At 40.9% G+C, this 25,728-nt stretch overlaps 1 protein-coding gene across 1 annotated transcript; it reads right to left on the reverse strand.

Annotated features, from left to right (window-relative positions):
- Positions 1-1,336: 1,336 nt before the first annotated feature.
- CKMT1A (creatine kinase, mitochondrial 1A) lies at positions 1,337-25,492 on the reverse strand. Its single transcript, XM_075273404.1, has 10 exons — positions 25,447-25,492; positions 18,015-18,218; positions 10,846-11,044; positions 7,933-8,028; positions 7,581-7,802; positions 4,064-4,149; positions 3,341-3,464; positions 3,119-3,253; positions 1,971-2,096; positions 1,337-1,686 (listed from the first exon to the last, which is right to left on the reverse strand). The coding sequence occupies exons 2-10, from the start codon at positions 18,164-18,166 to the stop codon at positions 1,570-1,572; spliced, it is 1,257 nt and encodes a 418-aa protein (XP_075129505.1). The 5' UTR covers positions 18,167-18,218; positions 25,447-25,492; the 3' UTR covers positions 1,337-1,569.
- Positions 25,493-25,728: the final 236 nt, after the last annotated feature.

Raw genomic sequence — 25,728 nt, forward strand, 5'->3', positions numbered from 1 at the left:
CATTTAGTAGGCTCATTTCCCAAGCAGGCTCAGGACTCTTACACTACATATAGATGCCATGTTGACTCCTTGCATCTGCAATCCCTTATTATTCTGGCTCTGGCACAGACAGCATGTCCTTTCTGGGTCAAAGAGGTCACTTTCCTTCAATTACACATTCACCAAGTATATAATGGCCTGTTTCAAGAAATTAATTCAACTGTGAACTTAAGTGGGACTGAATTGTATACATACATTACTGTTTTATTTGTGGACACAACTGCTTTGGGAAACCAGGAGGATCTAGGACTGAGGTTCTCACAGAAAGACAGACAGTGACAGCACACGGTTATCCATATGATGAATAAAGCAAGAAGGTGGTTTGTAAAAACTAGAAATGTAGTGCATAAGTAAGTTACATTATTGGTAGAGAATTGATCATACTAGGGGTATTCACACAAGTTCATTAAGAACCTAAAACTAATCTACAGAATTCTATAGATTGTTAAAGTAATTTCCAGGGACAATTTGCAAGATGTTGGTCTTAATAGATAAGATCTGAAATCAGTGTTGGACTGATAAAATGATTCTGGAGCCCATCCTCCAGCAACTGCTAGGAAACAGACCACAGTACCCTAGGAGTTCTTTAGGAGTCTTCTGCTGAGCCATTACTGTGGTAGAATCTGGGTCCATAGAGGGATCCTTTGATACTCTGGTTGGCCATTCCAACATTGTCTGGAATGTCTTTTATATGGCATAAATGCAACACATGTCTGTATGCTAAAGATGAATTTTAATATACTTTATAATTGTAAGGGGTACATTACTCACAATACACATCTCAGCTGACCTCCTATTGAAGAGTAAGGGAGCGATGTGTGAGCCTATGGCCGGGGCCCTACGGGACGGAAACACTGCGATTTGCCTGCGGTGGAAACGCCGCAGGAAAAATTGCCGCGTTTTACAGTAACGACAAAATGGATAGGATTCTAGCCAATCCCATGCCCACTTTGCAGTAAAAACCACGGTGCTGACATGCTGTGATTTCCAAAAATGGCACGGTTTTGGAAATTGCAGCATGTCAATTATACCTACAAAAACGCATTTTCCCCATAGGTATAATTGAAACAGAAAGCCCGTGGAGGAAAACTGCAAACTTTCTGTCTAAAGCGCTGCGGGAAGAGCTGTGATGCCTTGCTGCCACGTTATTTTTTTGCAGCGCTTTATTGCTGTAGGACGTCCTGTTGGGGGCTTAGCCTAATAAAAATTTTGGTTTTGAGATCACCATTTGGCCAGTCATTAATAGTCAGACACCTAGGCTAGCTGCACACGACCGAGTACACATAAGAAAACCAGGTTTGATAGGACAGCAATGAGCTTTATTTAGCTGGTGATAATATGCTGTTCATAAGCATCAACATTCACAACATGATAGAGCTGCTGTACATGTAGCCTGCATGTTCCGCCGCAGCAGCATGTGGGATCACAATGTATTAATGCACAACGTACCATGTACTAATGCATTATTTATTAATGGTGCATACAGATACTGTAGACCACATTGCTTGCTGTACATGAGAGTGCTTTGGATTAATGTCTGAACTGAGCCACAGGTGAAGGAATACGGATGTCTTGTCCTTTCTCTAGTCTCTTCTCACAGTCAATAAGATAGTTCACTCCATCAATGACCAGCTGTACCAATTCCACCTGCAGGGATTACACAAGGATTAGATAATGGCTTCAAACAGTAAGAAGGTTGGAGATACTTTTGGCTCACAAATCAGCTTTCTGAACAAGGCTTATGCTGACCTGAAGGTGACACTGCAAATATGTGCCGAGTAAAGTGCTGTGAGGCCTTATGTTTCAGGCGGTTTGTGGTAATGCTCATTCTACACATTATGTAGTAGCAGAATTCTTCATTATACGATGGACATGACACTTTCTTACTAATGTATTTTCATTATGATCATGTCAAACACTAAATACTATACCTCAGATTTTCCCAAACGGTCAAGGTTAGAGATGTCGAATGTGCTGCCAACAGCTGCTGTGTCCACTCCTCCTGTACCTCTTTTTTGTAAACGGAGATTTTCTAGGATCTTAGAGAAGCGTGCATCCTAAAGATGTACAAACAGCTTATCAGTGGTTGCCCAGTATGCACATTAAATATATAAAACGCATTTGGTGTTCATAGGTATTAAGTTTAGTCTTAGTCAAGAATGAATGTGTGACCACCTTACTATTAAAATACACAGTCCAGTCATAGTAATGTGACCACTGCCTACTTATGACGTCAATGTTAAATAACCAATCGCAGATGGCTCGTGTCATCAGCCATCTGGGTGCACTCATCATTGTGGAAGGTACGATGGATCAACACAAGTATGCATCTATCCTTGCGGACCATGTTCACCCCTACATGCGAAATGTTTTTCCTCAGGATGATGGCATCTACCAGCAGGACAATTCGACGTTTCATAAAGCTCACAGTGTACGTGCGTGGTTCGGGTAGCACCAAGATGGGTTTACCGTACTCCCTTGGCCAGCAAATTCCCCGGACTTGAACCCAATTGAGAATCTGTGGGACCACCTCGATCGGGTTGTTCGCGCCATGGATGCTCAAACGTGTAACCTAGCACAGCTGGCCACAGCACTGGAGTTGGCATGGCTCAACATCCCAGTGAACATCATCACAACATCCCCTCTCTTCCTGCACGTCTCGCAGCGGTCCGCTCTGCCAAAGGTGGTTATTTTGACAGATGGTCACATTAATGTGACTGGACTGTGTACTTGCAACCTCACCCATGCACCCTTTGGCCCCACTATTTCAAACCATGTCCCTTTGTACCCCCACACAGTAAAATGCAGTTTGTGGTCCCCAAACAGTATAATGTCCTCCTTGTATCAACATGCAGTAAAATGCCTCCTTCATGATCCTGACACAGAATCATGGCCCCAAACAGTATAATGTCTGCCTTGCAGTCCTCACACAATATACGGACTCACTTGTGATCCCCAAACAGTATAATTTAGGACATACCTCCTAACTCCCAGGAAAGCATCTGAAATCTGGGAGTGTCCCACTGAATAAGGACGGTTAGGAGGGTAAGACTCATCACAAACTGTGATACCAACTTACCTTGCTCAGTAGAGGTAGTTTAATGTGTACTCCAGCACGCAGACCAGTGCCCAGGTTAGACGGACAAGTCAGGATATATCCCAATCTTTCATTCCACATAAATTCCCAGCCTTTCTCCTGAATTAATCTCTCAACCTACAAAGGAACCATTTCCTTATATTTTGGGAACAAGTAATGGCAGATACTCTTACAATTTTACAATTCACTCTTATTCTCCCTTACCTCTTTAAGACCCCTGCAGAAACGCTCAAAGACCCTTTTCATATTCCCTCCTTTCTCCATAGAGATGACCCTGGTGTGATCCTCTTCATTTATCCAAATAAGGAAGGTCTTCTCATTGTTGTGCCTGTTGAAACAGATAGAAATTGTTGTACATTTCATGAATGCAAGCAGTATATGAGAATAATTACATATAAATAAATTTATTGCAATTATAAAGCGGAATGGGGAATGGAATCCCCGAGCGGAGATCAGGCACAGGTGTGAACCTAGCCTTATCCCACTTTTGTAACATGAATGTATGCATTATCCCCATAGTATGCCATCACTATGTGCATTATACCTGCGCTGTGAAATCACTGTGTACCAAAAGAGTCACAAGCTATGCATGTTCCGGAGCCCAATTGCACCTTTTTCTATAGGGTCCCAAGGTTATTGGTTATGTCCTTTCTGCAATAAGTCAGCTGTATGTTAATATATCATAAAGGTGTCGTTTGGCCCAGATGGCTTTAAAATCATAGCTACTATCCTTTAGAAGAACACATACAATTGTGAATTAAAGGGGCTGGATGAAACACTGCAGCTTATACCAGCACAATAAGGGCACAGTATATCTCTATTATGGAGCTGGAAGGAATTCTCTTGGAGACACTGAAAACAAAAGAGCATCTGTTATAAATATATGAGGCTCTCATACAATATTTGTGTATTACAGCAACATCTCACCAGATTCCACGTGCGTCAGGCCAGTCACGTGCCATTCCTGAAGCTGTCAGTAGTGGTGATACAGGCTTGTCGAAGAGGAAGTGATCCTAGAGAATGAAAAGAGGTCCATTACTCTGCCATGAAGAAACAAAGCTGCATTGTGTCAAGGGAGAGGTTCAAAGTTATACAGTCCTATGAAAAAGTTTGGGCACCCCTATTAATCTTAATCATTTTTAGTTCTAAATATTTTGGTATTTGCAACAGCCATTTCAGTTTGATATATCTAATAACTGATGGACACAGTAATATTTCAGGATTGAAATGAGGTTTATTGTACTAACAGAAAATGTGCAATATGCATTAAACCAAAATTTGACCGGTGCAAAAGTATGGGCACCTCAACAGAAAAGTGACATTAATATTTAGTAGATCCTCCTTTTGCAAAGATAACAGCCTCTAGTCGCTTCCTGTAGCTTTTAATCAGTTCCTGGATCCTGGATAAAGGTATTTTGGACAAACAATTCAAGTTCAGTTAAGTTAGATGGTCGCCGAGCATGGACAGCCCGCTTCAAATCATCCCCCAGATGTTCAATGATATTCAGGTCTGGGGACTGGGATGGCCATTCCAGAACATTGTAATTGTTCCTCTGCATGAATGCCTGAGGATTTGGAGCGGTGTTTTGGATCATTGTCTTGCTGAAATATCCATCCCCGGCGTAACTTCAACTTCGTCACTGATTCTTGAACATTATTCTCAAGAATCTGCTGATACTGAGTGGAATTCATGCGACCCTCAACTTTAACAAGATTCCCGATGCCGGCATTGGCCACACAGCCCCAAAGCATGATGGAACCTCCACCAAATTTTACAGTGGGTAGCATGTGTTTTTCTTGGAATGCTGTTTCTTTTTGGACGTCATGCATAACGCCTTTTTTTATAACCAAACAACTCAATTTTTGTTTCCAAAATGAAGCTGCCTTGTCCAAATGTGCTTTTTCATACCTCAGGCAACTCTATTTGTGGCGTACGTGCAGAAACGGCTTCTTTCTCATCACTCTCCAATACAGCTTCTATTTGTGCAAAGTGCGCTGTATAGTTGACCGATGCACAGTGACACCATCTGCAGCAAGATGATGCTGCAGCTCTTTGGAGGTGGTCTGTGGATTGTCCTTGACTGTTCTCACCATTCTTCTTCTCTGCCTTTCTGATATTTTTCTTGGCCTGCCACTTCTGGGCTTAACAAGAACTGTCCCTGTGGTCTTCCATTTCCTTACTATGTTCCTCACAGTGGAAACTGACAGGTTAAATCTCTGAGACAACGTTTTGTATCCTTCCCCTGAACAACTATGTTGAACAATCTTTGTTTTCAGATCATTTGAGAGCGGGCTGTCCATGTTCGGCGACCATCAAACTTAACTGAACTTGAATTGTTTTGTAGAAAGAAATGGTCCAAAATACCTTCATCCAGGATCCAGGAACTGATTAAAAGCTACAGGAAGTGACTAGAGGCTGTTATCTTTGCAAAAGGAGGATGTACTAAATATTAATGTCACTTTTCTGTTGAGGTGCCCATATTTTTGCACCGGTCAAATTTTGGTTTAATGCATATTGCGCATTTTCTGTTAGTACAATAAACCTCATTTCAATCCTGAAATATTACTGTGTCCATCAGTTATTAGATATATCAAACTGAAATGGCTGTTGCAAACACCAAAATATTTAGAACTAAAAATGATTAAGATTAATAGGGGTGCCCAAACTTTTTCATAGGACTGTATGTCAGCTTGTAAAAACACCACAAGGCTAAGGCCCCACGTAGCAGGTCGCAGGCGAAAAACCTTGCAGAAAAGACCATGGCGGAAACGCATTACGTTTTTTTCCGCAGCATTTGCACGGAAAGTAGGCAGAATTTTCCTCTGAGGATTTTCTACCTCCATTATACCTTTATGGAAAATGCCGGCATTTCCATAGGTATAATTGACATCCTGCAATTTACAAAAATGCAACAATTTTTGAAATCGCAACATTTCCGCTGCAAATTTTATTCTGCAATGTGTGGATGGAATTAGCCACAATCCCATACACTTTTCAGGTACTGTAATATGCAGAGTTTTTTGCCGCAGCATCTCTGCCATGACCAAAATGCTGTGCATTCGCAACATAGGGCCCCAACCTAAAGATGAAAAATTTCTTATCAGCAGGAGGAAACATTTTTTCATATTAGCAAATTTATGGCATTTTAGGTGCTGGGATGTTACTGGTCTGTCGATCGATATCAGCTAATGTAAGAAGAGGGAAATCATATCCATATGTAGTTTATTTGCTTGTGCAAAAGGATTATTTAAAGTATTAGGCCAAGTTGGCATATTCTGCTCTGAAAATGTTCCCCAAAAGGTGCAGTGTAAAGGATGTAAATGGGGGTTTCACAACCTCCTCCTATATGGATTTAGATTTGCTATGGATTTCTCATATTACTATGCAAATATGCAACAACATTCACGTTACACACGCTACAGATTTCAGACAAATTTTATATCAGATTTTGTCAGCTTTGAGGGAAAATGACAAAATTTTACATGACCCATTTTATAAGGTTCTGTCCACATCTGCATTTTGGACAAATCCAAGTATAATCCCATTATGATGTCCATCGTTATGATGCTGTCAGATTTGACTGTCAGAGGCAGAACCTCCTCAGGTCTTTTATATACTGTAAAAAGGAGAATCTGGGCTGTCATTTTTATGGCTGCGTTCTGATCTAGTTGTGGTCTTCCCTTTCTATTGCAATATTAAGATCAATAGCGGTGGATGGATAATAGACTCAGTTTCTATGAATATGTCATCCTTAGGATGAGAACAACAGATGTCCAGTGGGAATGTTTGTTTAGCCTAACACAGTTTTCATCTCAGGACTCGTGCACATGGTGTTCAAACATAGTAAAAACCTCATTAAAAACATGAGCCTTACATGCCTCAGAGATGGACATGTTAGACCATTTTCTTCTGAGAAGTTGTTCAGTCTTTACTGTATGACCAGCTTTACGCTAGGTTCACACCTCCGTTTGGGTTTCTGTTCATGGGGTCCTCTAGGGGACCAAACAAATGGAAACCTAATCCGCTTAAAAAAACGGTTCCCCGTGGAAACCCGCAGACCCCATAGACTATAATAGGGTCCGCCAGTTTCCACTAGATTTCCGCCCATAAAAATGTAGAGAGAAAAGTCAGGCTCGCTGGACTTTTCTCTCTGCAATTTTAAAGTGAAATGGGGAACGGAATCCCCAAACGGAGACCGGGCGCAGGTGTGACCCTGGCTTTATACGTTGTGTGTTTCTGTCTATTGTATAGTCATTAAATGTCAATAATGGTGCCTTTCATTGTACCTCTCTTTCTGTACTGTATATACCATTTAGTTTCTGCCATTTCCATTTAAAGAAAAATGGTAGGTATTTGTATATTGGTATGTCTAGTGTAGACTTAGTTCTCCCAATGAAAGAGGCTCTATATATAAAGATATAGCCCAGAAATGTATCCTCTTACATCGATTAACTGTTGCTGTTCTTTTTCGGTCATGTCATTCAGTCTGTAGTAACGTCCAGTCAGGTCTCCAGTAAGACCACTGAGGGCATCGGCTGCCACTCGCTCTACTTCCCTCCTCTCTGCTCTGGTACATGCAGGGGGCAGGCTGAGACCTCTAATACTTCTTCCAGTCCGAACCCGAGAAGACAGTACATAACGTTCATCAAAATGGCCGGCTTTAATCTGCCAAGAATAAAAACACATATATAGTAAAAACTTTCACCAAACTGGAAAATCCCTACAAATATGCACGTTTGTAGATTCACATATCATGATGGATGAATCCACTGTGCCAATATGTCACATGCAATACCTTGCTGGCATCCAAGTCTGTGGGATGTTTCATGGTTCTTGGATCATATCCGTTGTGTCGCTCCTTTATAACAGGATCAAAAATATCTGCAAATACCTGAAACAAAAAAAAATGGATTTTAGGATAGTCTTACAGACTATGGGTTCCTATTTTATAGCAAATCTAAAGACGAAGTTTTATTAGCATTTTTATTCTCCAGGAGCTGTAGACGCAATGTGAAGACATCACTAAAGCCCCTGGGAGCAGAAACTTTAGAAAGCAGCAGGGGAGCGAGGAGAGGAGAGTATTAGTGTTTTTTTATATCTTTGGTTGTTACCAGGATAGGGATATAATATTGTGGGGGCAGCTGGCGGGACACATTAAACTGTGGGGGAAACTGGAGAAGTGCATTATCCTGTAGGGGCAACTGGAAGGGAACATGGAACTGTGGGGGCAGATATAGGGGGACATGAAACTGGGAGCAACTGGAGGGTGAATATTAAATTGTGGGTCCATCGGGACAGGGGTATTATACAGTAGGGGCAGCTGGAGGCAAAAATTATAATGTCATATCATGTTAGAGTGACTGTAGGGTCTTTATACTGTGTAGGGGCACAAAAAGAAATGGATGGCAATGGGCAGAGTCAACGTAGAAGTTGGTGGAGTTAAATTTGCTCTTTCTCTCTTCTTATGCTTTGAATGTTGGAAGGTATGGAATAAATAAACAAAATTCATGAGCTGGCTCCCTTGTTTCTGTTGAATATGAAAACTGTGTCCACCCCCATGGGACAGGAGGGGTTTCCATTGGAGAAAATATTCTGGTTTGGCTTTATCCCAATTCTTATCCAGATTTAAAAAAAAAAAAAAAAAAAAAAAGACAGGCATTGGTCTATAGGGAGCCATCTTCCAAAAGGTGGCACTAAAGGAAATTTTTTTTTGGCCATCAAGGAGAAATTATTTGCATATTCCTTCCCCAGAAATGTTAGCAGAGCATGTATGGCCTTTGAGATTTCACACCCCGAAAGTTGGCCTGCAAACAAAGTCTCTTTAATGAGTAATAGTATTCCTTCTAAATATTTGAGAATTACCGGTACTAGTGTCTGCTATTTATTTTAAATGTAATTCAGGATTTAACACACAAAAACATTAAATCATATGTCCAAAAGTTACATTTGTTATTAAATTTCTGTTCCTAGATGTAGATCATAAAAGCTTTTAGATAATAACGACTTAGCAGGTTTTATTTTCCATTAACCACATTGAATTGATGAAATGTGCTGTATATGTCAGTGGACAAGTACAGTACATTCATGACTTCTCCACCGTGATAATTAACTAGACTTCTACAGTATATTGAGTTATCAAGGCTCAAGACAGTCAGAGGAAAGACTAATTATATTATTTTACCTGTCCTTTAAGAGGCAAGAGGGCCTGGATGTTGCCATGGATAATTCTCAAGACATGAAAATTGTCGCCTTGGGCAGAATCTTACTAATACTGGAATCATACCTGCAGTTTTTGGTGCAGGTTTTCAGCTAATGGTAGGAGTGGATTTAAAAGTAACAGGAAATATCAAGAAAGTATTTAGGATACATGCACACAAACAGTGTAATACATGTGTATATGCATGTGTTCACAGGTCTAGGCTGTGGATTCACACACACATTGTATAAGGCTAAGGACCCATGCAGTGAAACGCGGCAAGAAAAATTGCTGAGGAAAGAAAATGCAGCTGAAGTGCATTGTGGATTTTCTGCCTAATCTCGTCCATTTGTGGATGGATTTAGTCAGAATCACATTCACGCCCCATGGGACGTCCTGAAGCAAAAAAGTGCTGTGGGACATACTGCAGTGGCAATGCAACGCAGTTTTCCCGCAGCACTTTAGACAGAAAGTTTGCAGAGTTTTACAATTAAACCTATAGGGAAACTGCTGGAGTTTTCGTAGATATAATTGACATGCTGCAATTTCCAAAACCATGCCAGTTTTGTAATTGTGACGTGTCCGCACCACAGTTTTTACCGCAAAGTGGACATGTGATTCGCTAGAATCCCATCCACTTTGCCCTTACTCTAATATGCTGTGATTTTTCCTGCGCCGTTTCTTTCCTGTGGGGTTCTGCCTAAAACACTGAGTTTTCTCAACATGGAGCTTCAGCCTAATGCACAAATTAGCTACTGCTGCGTTTGTAGTGGCTAACTTGCTGCGGTTCATTCGGTTTCCACAGCCTTAGGGCTAGTTCACACGTAAAAACTGCCTGGCTTATTTTGGTCCAGAAAAAAACCTTTGACCTTGAGACGTTTTTTGTAGCGTTTTCTGTAGCAGTTTTTGGTAAAAACTGCTTCAGAAAACGCCAGGCGGTTTTCCCCTCCCCTAAGGTGAATGGACTGTAAAAAGAAACGCTAGGCGTTTTCGGTCATGTTTTTTTGCAAAAAAAAAAAAAAAAAAACGCTACTCGGTTTTCTCCTCCCATTCACTTCTATTGCTTTCCTCAGGCGGAATCCGCCTGAAGAAAGGTCTTGCCGCTTTTTTTTCTGCTAGCAGCAAAAAACTGCTAGCAGAAAAACGAAAAAGCTAGCAGTCTCCATAGACCACCATTGTAAGGAGGCAGATTTTGAGGCGAAATCCGCTGTCAAAATCTGCCTCATTGCCCCCGTGTGAACTAGCCCTTAGAAGGCTTTTACACATACAGTTTTCATGCAGTTTTTGAAGCCAAAGCTAGTAGTAGGTTGAAAAAAACTTTAATCCTGCCTATGCACTTTATGATCCACTGTTGGGTCTTTGTATTGCCTTCAAAAACTGCATCAAAACTGCCCACGTGAAAGAACAAGCCTGCCATACCAAACCATAAGATAGATATCTGACTTGCTTTGCTTGCATGCATTGCGCATCCTTGTAGATGACATGTTGGCTGCCTTCCCCTTGCTCTCTTACCTCATAGCATTCTTCATCTCCTGCCACCATCCCCACAGTTTTAATGAAGGGATGTCCAGGGTTATCTACACCAGTCTGGATACATTGGTCAATGGTGTAGCCATTAGGAGTAGTCTTGTTACAGAGCTTAGCGTAGATGGCAGGAGTCAGGTTACTTGCCATACAGTTATTGTGTTTCCGAAGGTCTGGGTACTCGGCACTAAAGAATAAAGACAAAACGCAAACTAAGAACTAATACAATAGTAGCGTTTACCCTATAGATAACATTATGCTGGACATTACAACATATTGTTCCACTTCACCACTTTTATGATATGATATCACAATATCTGTCACCTTCAGTAATAATTCTCTTCCGGTGAAAGAGACTGAATTTATGAATAAGATTTTTTAGAATCCATATAATGTGATTGCTTTGTGAAAGACAAGTAATGTTGTTTGGTGTAGTTCCCTTTAAGTTGTTTGCTTTATTTCTGACACTTTGTCATGCACCAAATCTTTTACCTTTTTGTGTATGTTTCTCTCACATGGAGCACATGTACTTTGCAGTGTCTCTAGGTCTGTGATAAACAGATGACACATGGAGGTTATCCGTTTCTTTCTCATGGATCCAAAGACTTTCATTCATTTGATATATCTACATTAGTGGGAGAAAAAATTAACCTGATCCTGCTTTTTTTATGGACCCACATTCTGAAGAAAAACAGATGTTTGAATGAAAGCATTGAAATGAATGGACAGATTTGTTTCCCACTAAAAAAGTAGAAGGCATGGGGGAAACACGGTGGCTCAGTGGTTAGCACTGCAGCCTTGCAGTGCTGGAGTCCTGGTTTGAATCCTGCCAGGAACAACATCTGCAAGGAGCTTGTATGTTCTCCCTGGGTTTCCTCCCATTCTACAAAGACATACTGATAGGGAATAAAAAAAAGTACATTGCGAGCCCTATATGGCTATACATTTAGAAAAAAAAAAAGTGGAAGGCATAAGTCCATGAAATGCAGATATTTGAATATAGCCTTACTTATGACACTTCTAGTGAGGCACAAATTTCAGAAACAAAATCTGGTATATACAGTAGGACTCCAGTGCACAAGTGACACAAGTACTGTATGTTGGTAGTTTAAAGCTACATTCACACAACCGAGATTAATGGCTGTGTGATGTTAGTAAAAGTCAGTAATTGGGGACTATTCACATGACCGTTATTATGATGATCCATTGTCACGGCCCGTCAAATAATTGGTTATGTTCTAAATTTGAACTTTTTCATGGATCATACAATCAAATGCATGGTGGATCTGTGAAAATGGATGATTGTCGAGTGCAAGGTGGCCATAAAAAATGGACTTTGTCACGGCTGTTTTGCACCTCGGTCGTCTGAATGTAGGCTAAGGGTGCATTCACACACAATAAAGTGGCACTGATTCTGCCACGATAACTCGGCGCTGATAAAAAGACTCCCATTGAGTTCAATGAGTTCTGTCTTCCGCGCGGAATACATTGAAATCAATTTGTTAAAAAGCCTCCCATTGATTTCAATGTGTTCCACATGGAAGACAGAACCCATTGAACTCAATGGGAGTCTTTTTATCAGCGCTGATTCTGCCGCAAGACATTGTGGCAAAATCAGCACCACTTTACTCTGTGTGAATTCCCCTTAATAGGTTCTGCTCCTCTCAGGTGAAGGCCCCTCATTACGGAAAGAGAGCATTTTTGGCTGCTGAGGGGAAAAAAAATTCAGCATTTTACAGTACCAGTAAAGTTAATGAGATTTCATGAATCTTATGCACATATTGCGGAAGAAAAAGAGCTGCAGAAAAGCTGTGTTTTTGAAAACTCATGCATTTAAAAAAAAAAAAAAAGAAAGTCTCAGATGCAATGAAAAGCACAGCAAAAACGCAGTGAAAAATGCAATGTGTTTTTGCTCCATTTTGGTATGTGAAGCCTTAGCCTCAAAGTGATTTCTGCATAACCACTTGGCATAAGCAAGTGCTGAAGCTTCGATAGGTTTTTTGATATTCATGGATATTCATTTTAATGAGGCAGATATACCTCATCATCTGTATATGGCCAATGCATTTCCTTCAATAACCCAGATAGCCTAATGCCATAAACATAAATCACATAAAAGATCTCAAGACTCTGAAAACAAGGATCTGGTCTAGACAAAGGGCCAGAATATTGTATTATAGAGGAATACGATCTTCCATTCCTAATCTGTTTATTAGTACCATGTGCACAATGACCTAATTCCTGCAGTAAAGGGAGGCAGGTTAGGAACAGTTACAATCGTATAGGACTACAAAAATGTCTTCATCTTTAACCCCATATTAAATGATAGAGCGGCTCAATTTTCATTAACGCTCGTCATCACCTTTTGCCTTTTGATATTGTGTAAGCAGTCAGGCTCTAATGCACAGCTCTGATCAATAGCAGGATACAAAGGGAATGATACCGAGATTTTATTGTCACTATAAGTGGTAAATATTGATCAGCAGGAAATATACACCTCCCATCACACAGCAAAAACCGAGTCGCACTAAGGAGGAGCCATTGCGGATGGGGGATGGAGAATCAGGTGATTAACCTCTTATTCAGAGAGTTCTAATCGAAATCATCCAGCTCAATCATTCCGCAATTGCTCCATATGTCTGGGTTGCTCATATACATTGCCCTCTTGCTGTCAATCTACAGTAAACCATACAGGTTTTATTTGTATCTTTGAATAACACTCATTTGAATGGAACAAGTCAGCAATCTTCTCTTCCTGGGACCTGGACCCTCATCTGAAATATTTTGTTTGCCCCAGTCTAAGTAAGGGGCACGAGAGCTGAAGAATAACGCTAATTCTGATATAACACACACACGTAACTGAGCTGAATATGCATGTTAATAGGAAGACATGTAGTGATAAGTTCATGGCCAATTTTAAATAGCAGAAAATAGGTCAGTCGCCTAAGACGTTTGTAGAAAGGGTTGTCTAATTTCAGCACAAGTTATAAGATAATCCTTTAATAGTCCCACCACGGGGAAATTCAGGGTGTTACAGCAGCATGGATAATACAGATACAGGATAATAAAGTAATGTAATTAAAGAGAAAACACATACAAGCTCAGAATAGCAGATAGGAAATGATACTAGGAGTGACAGCAACTAAGAAGAAAAGAAAGACTTCAGGATCATTTAGTTCTCTGTGCGGAGTGATCTTCGCTTAGTCTGATGTAGATTATACAGCCTGACCGTGGTTGGGAGGAAGAATCTCCAATAGCGCCTTCTCACACTTGGGGTAAAGCAGTCGTTCACTGATAGTACTGCCCAGTGCTATCACGGTCTCATACATGGGATAGGAGTTATTGTCCAGCATGGAGCTCACCAAGGACAGTATCCTTCTGTTACCCACCACCTGTTCTGGGTTCAGGGGGCTCTCCAGGACGGAGCTGGCCCTTCTAACCAGCCTGTCAAGTCTATTTCTGTCCCTGGCTGGTATGCTATTCCCCCAGGAGGCCACTCCGAAGAAGATGGCTTACGCTATCATAGAGTTGAAAAAGGCCCTAAGAAGTGCCCCCTGGACTCCAAAGGCCCTCAGCCTCCTGAGCAGTAGAGTCTGTGACCCTTTCTGTACAGCACATCCATGTGACCGCCCAGTCCAGTTTATTATTGAGGAGCATAGTTTGTACAATTTTCTAATATACTTTATATTTAATTCCTTAGTGTTTTCTATATGTTTGCTTGATGTCATTCTTGATTTACTTTTTGTGGATAAAAATCAGTTCATGGTCATGTGATGGGCACACAGGTCGTTATCAAACAATCTTATTACAGTGCTGAGACCATTGTACAACATTGTGTCCATCACATGACCATGAGCTGACTTTTATCCACTACAAGTAAACAATTGTATAACTACATTATAAAAACAATAATATTTGCTAAAAATGCTTTAAATGGGGACCACTGAGTACTATTTGGGTACTATATGGTGGTATTATGTGGATTGTATATGGTAGTATTATATTGGTGTTCTAAGACTGTATATCATATACTGTGTTAGCTGGCATACTACCTTTCTTAGCAGACCTACAGTAACTTATTTGCTACCTGTATTCTGTTCCTGCTCTGGTGTCTTTAATTATTTTGTTTGCACCTGCTAACCTTCCTCTTGTGTGTTTGTATCTATTTAAGTCCTTGTGTTTCGCCCCCCTCTGGCTGAGCAATGGGTGTTATTATCCATGCATGCATTCTGTTGTCTGTATGTCATATTTGGTAGTTCTGTATGCACACCTGGTGCTCAGAAATAGTCCTGGATTTCCTGCAATATTCCTGTATACCTTCTTGGCCCCTGTTCTTTCTGCAGGATTATTGTATACTTGTCTAGTTCCTGGGCTTTCTGCAATATTCCTGTATACCTGTCTGGCCCCCATACTTTCTGCAATATCTATTCTGTATACCTTTAGCCTCCAGGCTTTGTGTAATATATCCTGATTCCTGTACGTTTCTTGCATTTGACCCTGCTTCTGCTTAGTCTGTTCACCTGTTTGTCTTGTTTTACTCTTTGGTTTTATATATAGTATTCTGATTCTGTGGTGCTCTGCACTGCAGATTTGTCTGCCTGGTCAGCTGCTAACAAACTGGGACCACCTCAGGAGGTAGAGGCCTGGAGGACATCCCTCAAAGATGAAGACCGAGGAGTCTGCTGGGATAATTCCCTGAGACAAACCAGTTTGGTAGAACAGTGGGTCCAGGATCCACTGCCCATGACAATTCACTTGAAATTCCAAAACAAATATTCCAAGTGGCTTGGAAGAAGCTACTTTGCTTTTTTGGCCTAGGGTCATATTTTCTAGGAATTCCAGCCTTGCCTATGTCTGTGGAGGCCTTACATTGTTTTTGGCCAGTGTGTTATATCAAGCACAGCAAAAAAGCATGAGATTCTTGGAAGTTTTGGATTTTTCACAATAAATATTTTTCTTCCTTCTCTGACGGAGGTTTCCAAAAGCAGTTATGCTATTCAGTTTTATAAAGACGTCCTGTACACTGACACCAGGGCTGCCACGTAAGAGGAGGTCAGGGTTAAAGATTTCACGTAATTAGTGTAGCTAATTGTAGATTTTGCATTGGAGACAAGTAATTTGTGACATTTCTGACAATTTAGCCTTACCCAATGGATAAATGATTGTCGGATCAAATAGTAATCTAAATGTGTATTGGGGCATCCCCACTGTAACAAGGACTAGGGATAATGGATTATAGCATGCCGATCCTCTTTTACCTTGGTGATAAGACAACTTTTAGATGTTAGTCCCCAGGAGACCTGGATTGCAAAGCATGCAGTACAGATGTCATAGTGACCATGACCCCTTTTGATAAAGCCCCACCTCCTTTGGGGGCATTAGTACACCCATTTTTTGCATGTCCTGATCCTTCTTCATGACATGGACACAAAATGCGCTGATCACACCCCATTATAGTGAGGTGACTGGCACAGCAAGTGCCCATGTCACATATAATATGACAGGGAGCCTGGAGTGTGTAGGCGATGCTCCGCCAGGCCCTGGACATTTGTCCACTCTTCTGGGACACTTGGAAAATACCTCTTTTTGTGGGAACTTCATGGATGTTTCAGAAGAGTTGGCAAGTATGAGATAAACAATCACAGAGCCCATGCCCCCTTTCCTACGGCAATAAACATACAAAGTTGGCTGACCCATGCACAAATGTTTATTAAGAATCAGATGTCTTATGTGTAAGGCCAGCAAAGAATAAAAGGAATATTTTGTATCTATGGATACAGTTTATCGTATGTAATAATGCACTCCTTGTCTTAGCTTTCATATTTGTTTATCTTCTTACCAGACATCAATCTAGAGTAATGGGCAAGTCTATTCCAAACACTGGCTGCCGCCTTCTGCTGCTCACAAGTTAATGAAACATATGTGTGTTCTCCTAGGGGGGCCTCAAGACTTCACCATGTGGCAGAAAATAGGCTAAGGTGGTGAACTCCATAAGAAGCTTGCTGGCTCAGCTTATTAAGCTCTGCATGCTTACAGCTTTACAGTGTATGAATACAGCTACGGTCACAATGACCATTTCAAGCAGCTTATTGTACAACAATATATTACAATGATATAGAAGCATAGTATAGTGAGCAAGTCTATTTTAATATACTGATTAACAAATATGTAGTATATATGTGATTCGAGTGTAAAAATGTATGTGCAAAACCCTAAGCACCCTGCAAACTGGTAAGAAATAACATGGACCATAGTTCTCTGCATTAAAAATGGAAATTGTGCAAATGCTCTGTAATATGGCTTGCCGAAGAAGGGCAGAATTTACCTGTAGTATCTATTAGGAAAACATAGGACACATTTTAGAACTAGTTATTGAGAAAATAGTATTGATTTCCTTTGCCTTGTCCCTGAGCTGCAGCATGGTGCAAAGCACAAGAGATGGATAGCTCTTATCTGCAGAGGTACCAGGCTAGGTACTCGGCTGCACCTAATGAAATTACCAATCCCCTATAGCTACGCCTATTAATCTAATACAGTACATAGCAATACTACATTATGTCAGATCACCTGTGTCTAAAGGAATGTATTAATGGTGAACACAGATATTCAATAATTGCAACAATATAATACATTGAGACAGCATATAACATGATGAAGATGAATGTATGTGCTTGGTTATAAACCTGTGCAGAAGATGCTCGAGGCCTGATATTATAAGGATATGTTATAATGATGATGATGCATATGCTAACAGTTTTGGTGGGATTCAGATTTTCAGGTGCTTGGATTTTCAAGTTAGATGTTGTTAATGAATTCTTTAGCTCTTACGATCCCCTTCCCCCAATGTGTATCAATAAAGCCCCCATCCCCCTCCATCCTGATGTGTTAGAGCGTTCAGTGGGGGGCTAGCATAGTGACAGCTAATTAAACAGATTGTACCATTTATATTCATCTGAACCTATGTTATTAAAAAATCATGGTAAATGTATTGACATATGAAATTGATAACGTCTTGCTAATTTTTTGTTGTGACTTTACAATTTTTTTCATATATATATATATATATATATATATATATATATATATATGCATACATATATGTATATTATACATACACAATTTAAAATACTACGCAAAAAAAACCCAACTTGCGTTACCTTGGTGGGTAGAGTCTCCTTGATTTTTCGGTATCAGCACTGAGTACTTCTCTGCTGATGAGGTACCCAGCGGCTAGTGACCCAGCACCAGCCATTGCCAGAAGTCCAGCTGATTTCCTGGAAAACAGGGCTCTTGAGAAGGTGCTGGCCATTTTTGCAATCTTGGAGCTCTAGAAAAGTGAAGGAAGAAGGGATCCAGTCGATCTGCGGAGATACCAAGGACAAGAGATGGAGAGTACGTGAGAGATGAGAGAGAAGAGAGCAGTGGCTGTGGGGGTGGACGTGATATGAATAGAAAGTACTCAACAGAACAGAAGAGATTACAGCAAGACGCAGTGAGAGCAGAACTGCCTTTACTCTTTACAGCCCACTATAAATCTGGCCTGCCTCTCAGCTCTCACAGAGTATAATGCAATGAGGAGATTCCACAATGTGGTGGGACATTTAAAACATGTAACAGCATTATACTAATAACACTGTATGGAGAACACTGCCGTGCTATAGATTTGTTTTACTGTATTATATGTAATCATTATAAAATAATATTCCCTGCGATGTTACTGTACAGGCTTTAATCTACTTCTTAACTCTTGGGCTTTTACTGCTGTGCATTATTAGTCCATCTCTCATTATTATTCTATTTCTCTTTCTTATATAGCACCAGTATATTCCGCCATTCTTTACAGACATTTCCATTACTCGCTGTCTTCAGAAGGGCTCATAATCTAAATTCCCTATCAGAATTATTTTTTGGAGTGTTTTAGGAAATCAGAGTACCTGGATGAAACCCATGCAACAGACACTGTCCCTGGATAGATTCAAACCCAGGACACAGTCGGTGCAGGGCAACTGTGGTAGCCATAGATCCCACATGATGATAGGCTTCCACCATTAAGCAGTATGAAAAACTTGGATTTTTAAGGGAGAAAGTTTATTGCAACAGTTTTTGAAGTTGCAACATTTCCACTGTGGATTTTTTTCTGCAATGTGTGGATGGAATTAGCCAGAATCCCATCCACTTTTCAGGTACTATAAAATACCACGGTTTTTGCTGTGGCATTTCCGCAAGTTGGGGACCCAGCCTAAGGCCGGGGACCAAAGGGACATAAACGCTGCGATTTGCCTGCAGCGGAGATGCTGCGGGAAAAATCGTGGCGTTGTACAGTGCAGGCAAAGTAGATGGTATTCATGCGAATCCCATCCCATACTTTGCGGAAGAAATCGCAGCGCGGACACACTGCAATTTGCAAAGCCGCTGCGGCTTTGCAAATTGCAGCATGTCAATTATATCTATGGAAACGTCGGCGGCTTTCCCATAGACATAATTGTAACAGAAAGTCCGCGGAGGAAAACTCAGTGAACTTTCTGTTGAAAGCGCTGCGTAAAGAACCGCAGAGCGTTCACGCCATGGTTCTTTCCCGTGGGGTCTTAGCCTAAAGGAGTTTTCTGGGACTTTTTAATTGATGGCTTATTCCTAGGATAGGTCATCAATTGTATATCCATGGGAGTCCAACACCTGGGACCCCCATGAAACAGCTTTATGAAGTAACTGTGAAACTCTCTGAGCACCACTTCTGATTCAGAGGCCTTGTAACATCACATTCCTTAATCACTTGGCCTTACAGCAATTAAATTGAATGGGCTGAGTTGCAATACCATCCACAATCGCTGCATAAATTTATGGCCTGTGCTTGGCAAGTACTGCAAAGGTTGCAACACTCACCAAACTGGATAGGTCAGCTCAATTAATAAGTGCCAGGAAACACATTATAAGCCCGAGTGTCAAATGACATAATACCTGAACACTAAGGGCCTATTCACACGGAGTAAATAGGCGTGCAATGCGCCGTGTTTACGGGACGTTTGCGCCGCGATTTTGACGGTGCATGTTTGCGGTCGCGTCAACAGTCCTGGATGTTGTTCAGGAGCCTAGAAGATGACAAAGATCAGCAGCAGAGCCTGGGAGAGGTGAGTAACACAATTTTTTTAAGTTTGCCCACCTACCCTGGGCCTCCACTAAGTTCAGAGGAGTTCCGGTTCGGTTGTGTTCGGTCCGAATGAAACTACAGACAGAGGCTTGCAAATAATGTAATAACTGAACTAAAATAAACTGACGTGAATATAATCATGTCCAAAATTTGGCACCTATTTTGAAGCAGATTCTTTTTTGGATTGTTTTGTTAATCTATAAATTCTGCTATAATGACATGGTAAACTAAATGACAACATTTTAGTAATATTTTATATAAAAAGTGAATTACTTTTATCCATTCCCAATATTAAACAACTGATGAATGTGATTCTGTTATGGCCTCCAATCCTAATTATTTTTAATTGACAGACTATATTGTAGAGACTGCGTTTACTACATAACTATGTATCCACAAAGAACATTACAGCGTAGCCCCACTAACAAGGTACTTGCAGTTTACAGCAGCTGCCCGCCAAGCTTTTGTATACAGATTCTCAGACAGCGGGGGCTTGGATACACAGAATGTTAGGGGTCAGCTCAGATCTTAACCTCTAGATTTTACTTTTGTTTTTCTATTAGTGAATGGGCCATTTTATCCAAAAGAAGCAACAGGTTTCATCCCAAGGATAAATACTGCGTAAAGAATTCATATATATAAAAAACATATGGATGTAAAAAATGAAAAATGCCAAAGGCTCAAAGCATACAGTGTCAAAAATCTAGATAACCACATAAGACATACAACAACTTGAAGAGGTCTGTATCTGTGGGTAAGACAACATAATTTAAGGCTTCGCGTTAAAAATTTTAATACTCAGCTATTATAATTATTTTCTTTACAGACTGACTGACTTTAACAAGTACAGTGTGAGAGAACGTTTGCATCTTAATTCTTCAGAAAGAATGAAAGTGTTCAACAAGTGGGTGTAAGTCAATACCCTGCCCACAGAACAAGCACTGGGCACAGAAACCTGTTATCTCAGTTTGTTGACCTATTTGGCAAAACACAGAATATCCTGGTTGGGTCTTGTCAGGGTCAGTTTTAGACAAAGTGTGGCCCTGGGGAAAAATACAAAGCAGCCCCCAAATACTGATATACCAACGATACCATCATATCCACTAAATTAAGGGCTCATTCACAGGGGGCAAGACGGGGCGGATTTTGGCGCTGAATCCACATCATAATCTGCCCCCTCACAATAGAGGTCTATGTAGACCGATGGCTAACTTTTTTCCGTGAGCAGCATGTTGCTGCTCACGGAAAAAAGAAGCGAGCTGCTCTTTCTTCAGGCGGATTCCGTGGCTGATTCAGCCCTGGCATCCATCTCACGGCAGCATACTCCGGACTAGGCCCATTCATTTGGGCCTATTCCTGAGCGGGAAGCCGCAACTGTTGGAAGCCGCGACAGTCGTGGCAGGCACATTTTGGCCCTATTGTGACACAGCTTCCCGCGTCAGAATCAGGACCAAAATACGCCATACCGCGCCCCGTGTGATCTAGCCCTAAGAAGGCAGTGCAGCACGTCCAGTGTCAATCCCTTTAATAGCGCCTCCTTTCTACCTCCTAAGCACTAATAATAACCCCCATTTTCCAACACACAATTCAAATGATCACCTTTGTACTGCCTAATGGATTTTTGCACCCAGTTATCAGTTATTATAGCACCACCTTATAAATAATAGTCCCTTCTTATAAATAATAGTGTAACCTTATCACTAATAGCTCCCTTATATGTCCATGTTTATAAATAGTGCCCTGTATCAGTAATAATCTCCTATCTAAATATAGTTGGACCACAGTGGTCGCGTAGGCCACGCTGATATTATGACTCAGTGATGATGTCCGGGACACCTGACCTCAGTTACAGGCCATAAATGGCTATAAGAGGAGGCTGGAGGCCAAGGAGGTGAGCAAAAATTTTGTTATTTTTACATAACATCCACTGGGCAGACTTCTATTGGAAAGGGCACATGGCGCCAGGCCCTTTTTTGTTATTGATGTGGCCAGGCCTGACCAGAGTCATCAGGAGATCCTTTGGGAACAGAGGCCCTGGGCAATTGTCTCATATGCCCTCCAACCCCAGCCCTGGGTCTTGCAGTTCTATAAATGGAGCCAAATAGTATTGATGGGCAAAAGTCATAAAGCCTTTAGGGAAATGGCTTCTGGTAAAATATATACATACTTTGTTCTAAGTGTATATGAAGGAGTGGACATTTCATGAACGTCTTGTTAAAGGCTCATTTTCCTCAAGATACATACATTGTTTTCTTTTACAATCTCTTGTAACTGGCATGAGATAAATTTGAGTGATTTCTGGGTGTCTCTGGGAGATATTGAAATCTTCTGCATTTGTTTACAGTTTCAGCTTCCTGCTATGTAACTTCCACAGTAGCTACCTGCCTCCCTCCCTCCTTTCTCCCTCCCTCCCATACATCTCCTCCCTGTTTCTCTAGCTATCCCTTTCCTACCTACTCAGCCCAACCCCTGACAGCATTATATTTTCCTCTTTTCCTTCCAATTTTCCTCTTGTGGGATGGCCCATCCTTCTTTTCTAATTCTGCCAGTGCCTGCTATTGTTCCAGCTCTGTGCTCTGCAGCCGACAATCTACTTGTACTGCGCAGGCATGGGAGCTGTGTGGTAGAGGTGGATTATCGGCTGTAGAGCACAGAGCAGCGCCAGGACTATAGAGTGCGCAAGCAGTCAGAAAAGAAGGAGGAGCCATCCTGCATTAACAAACCTGGAAGGAAGATAGGCAAGTATGATGGAGTGGATTTGAAGGGGAAGGGGTAGTAGTGACGTTCTGTTTCCAGAAACGGGGAAATGGATCATCACTGGATAACCAGCAAATGTCCCTGGCGCGGTCATGTGAGTCCTACATGTAAATATACATATTTGATAACTGTTATTTAGAAAGTAGACAGGGGAGGGTGTTTTGAATAGTGTAGGGATTATTTTTTATCCCAGACAACCCCTTTAAGGTCCATTTACACATCCGATTTCAGACCGATAACAAGCTCAGATTGATGACCTAAATTGATTGGTGCTTTTCTAAAGGGCATTGCACTGTCCAATATAAACAGTATAGGGAACAAGTGATTATCAAACTCTCATCCTCACACATGTTGTGCATTGTAGCAATACATCCTCTGTTTATACTGGGACATGTCTTGCAACAATGGCAACTTTTTAGTCTTCATAAAAAAAACTGCCAGCCGCCAACAAATGCACATTGGCTTGCTGACATTTATGCACACGCTGCTGAAATAACCAAATTCAGATCAATTAAACATTTTCTATAAGTAATCTGCAACATGTGAATACATTTTAGGCTAGGGGCATACTGGGCAAAATTGCTCTGCATTAGCCACCACGAGTTCACCGGTATCTAACCAATGGCAATTTACGGTTGCAGTGTAGTAGATGGGATTTAAACAAGTCCCATCCACATCCTACGTAAAAATGCAATTACTGCTGTGGGTTTTTCCCATGGTTCTCATCGACTTCAGCAGAAAAATTCAGAAGTTTTTACTCATGGAAAGGCTGGAAATGTGGAAAATGCTGCAGAATAATACATTAATTTTAAATTCAGAGTATAGGAATAGGATATATAAAGAAAAGGATGGGTGACTTTGGCTCAAAAAACTGCATAAAAAAAGGCTGCGTGTGATCATCAAGATATTTTTTAAACGCTCTCTAACTTTGCTGTTCCATGCCTTGCAACATTGATAGCAATACCACAGTGAAATAGTATGAATCTAAAAAAAACAGATCCCAGAGAGAGTAAAGAGATGATTTGCGATTAAGGGTAAGTTCATACAGGGGTTTTTGGTCCAAAACCTGATTCAGAGGCTGCCTCAGATTCCGGACCAAAAATCGGGTAGCCACGACTGAAAGCCAGTGCACTGCACTGGCACCCCACCCAGTCGTGCACTGTGCTTCAGATTAAGCCCGATGAATGGGCCTAGTCGGGAGGAGGGAGTGTCCTCAGGCATGAGTACCTCAATTCTTTTCTTCTTTTTCCGAGAGCCAGAACAAACCGGCTCCCGGAAATAAGACCTGAGCGGCTCCCATTGATTTCAATGGGAGCCGTCTTTTTGGTCAGGATTTTGAGGTGGATACTACCTCAAAATCCTGACCAAAATACTCTGGGTGAACTTATCCTAAGGTTTCACATGAGGTTTTCACAGAGAAGCCATGAGAAAATACATTTGATCTGAATGTGGCGATAAAAACCTTCTGTAGTCAGGTGCTGTGCCCTGGACGTGCCATTAATCATTAACATGGCACACCCATGTCTATCTTTCTACAAGCAGTTACAGTGTTTAACCAAGTACAGTATTACTGCACAAAGCTCATACATTAAAAAAAAAAAGAATTTACATATATAAAAAACCTTGTAGATGATATTTTGTAACCTGTTGTAAGTGTAACCTGTTTTGGAACTGTAATAAGCAATTATTCAATGGCTGACATCCCAATGGGGTGTCTACTTCATAAAAATACTCGTAATGACAGGTCTCTACCGATATCATTCTACGGACGTACGTGCTGCACCTGACTGTTGAGACTAACAATATGGCTGTAGTGCCAGTGCCACGCCTAGCACACTAGCTCTGCCAGGATATCGCTCTTCTCAGTATTTTCCAACATAACATTGTAGATTGTTTTATTCCAGTGTTATATGAAAATGAAAGCTTATGTTTTAGATAGCTCTGATATAATTCAGATAGCACTGCTTGGAAAGACACATAAAATATGTCTCCATGGAGTTTGTTTCTGAATACACAGAGAAATATTAAAAAAATGTGACATTTTTAACATAATATGGAGGTATCCTGACCCACAAACTTGAAATGTGAGTGTTCTTTATCTGATACAGAGTTTTTCACCTGAAATACTGTACCAGGCAGACGTTACATTACATGATATTGGACACTGTATGGGTTTTGTTAGCCAGGAAATCAGCGCCATTCTTTCATATAGGGCATGTGGACAGCAAACACATTGATTTCTGTAATTCCCATTTAGGTAAATGGGACAGTCCCAGAAACTTCTGCAACAGAATCTGCCACTTGTGAATGCTCCTAAGTGTTTTGGGACAATGTTATCTCCTACCAGATTTTGACATTTACTTTAACTAGAAAATATTATACTACTAATGCACAGACATAAAACTAACCCATCCCAAAAGCTGACCTAACAGGTATCTAAACTTCAATGAATGAATTCTTTATGATGGTAAATTGTTTCACAATGCCCATTCTTTGCCAACATGTAAAGGTTAGAAGAAAGTCATCCTACAGGCTACAGTACACATACTTGTCTATGGGATACAAAACAGCAGCGACAACAATAAAATAAAGATAAATTAGAAGATAGTCAGCCATACTACAGTATAACAAGTCATAATCCCTGAATTCATGAATCAGAAAGCACTTTTTAACCCTGTGTGTCCTACCTGGTGACAGCACTGTTGGTTTGGATGGTGTCTTTCCTCTACCTGCAGTACAGACTGGCACAATCTGTACACAAGGAAGTTTCTTTTAACCTGGAGACTTTACTCTGTAAACTACAAGGGCATTGTAACACCTCCCAGAATACACATTGTCAAATCTTATCACATATAGTGTTGCCTGAGTTTTGACCTTTGGACTTTCTAATATTAAAACACTGAATTATCCGGTTCCTTGCAGTATATATGATCCTTAGTCATCATTCCCATTTGTCCACAAATAAATGT

This window comes from Leptodactylus fuscus, chromosome 5 (assembly GCF_031893055.1).
Source record: "Leptodactylus fuscus isolate aLepFus1 chromosome 5, aLepFus1.hap2, whole genome shotgun sequence".
Lineage (NCBI taxonomy): Eukaryota > Metazoa > Chordata > Amphibia > Anura > Leptodactylidae > Leptodactylus > Leptodactylus fuscus.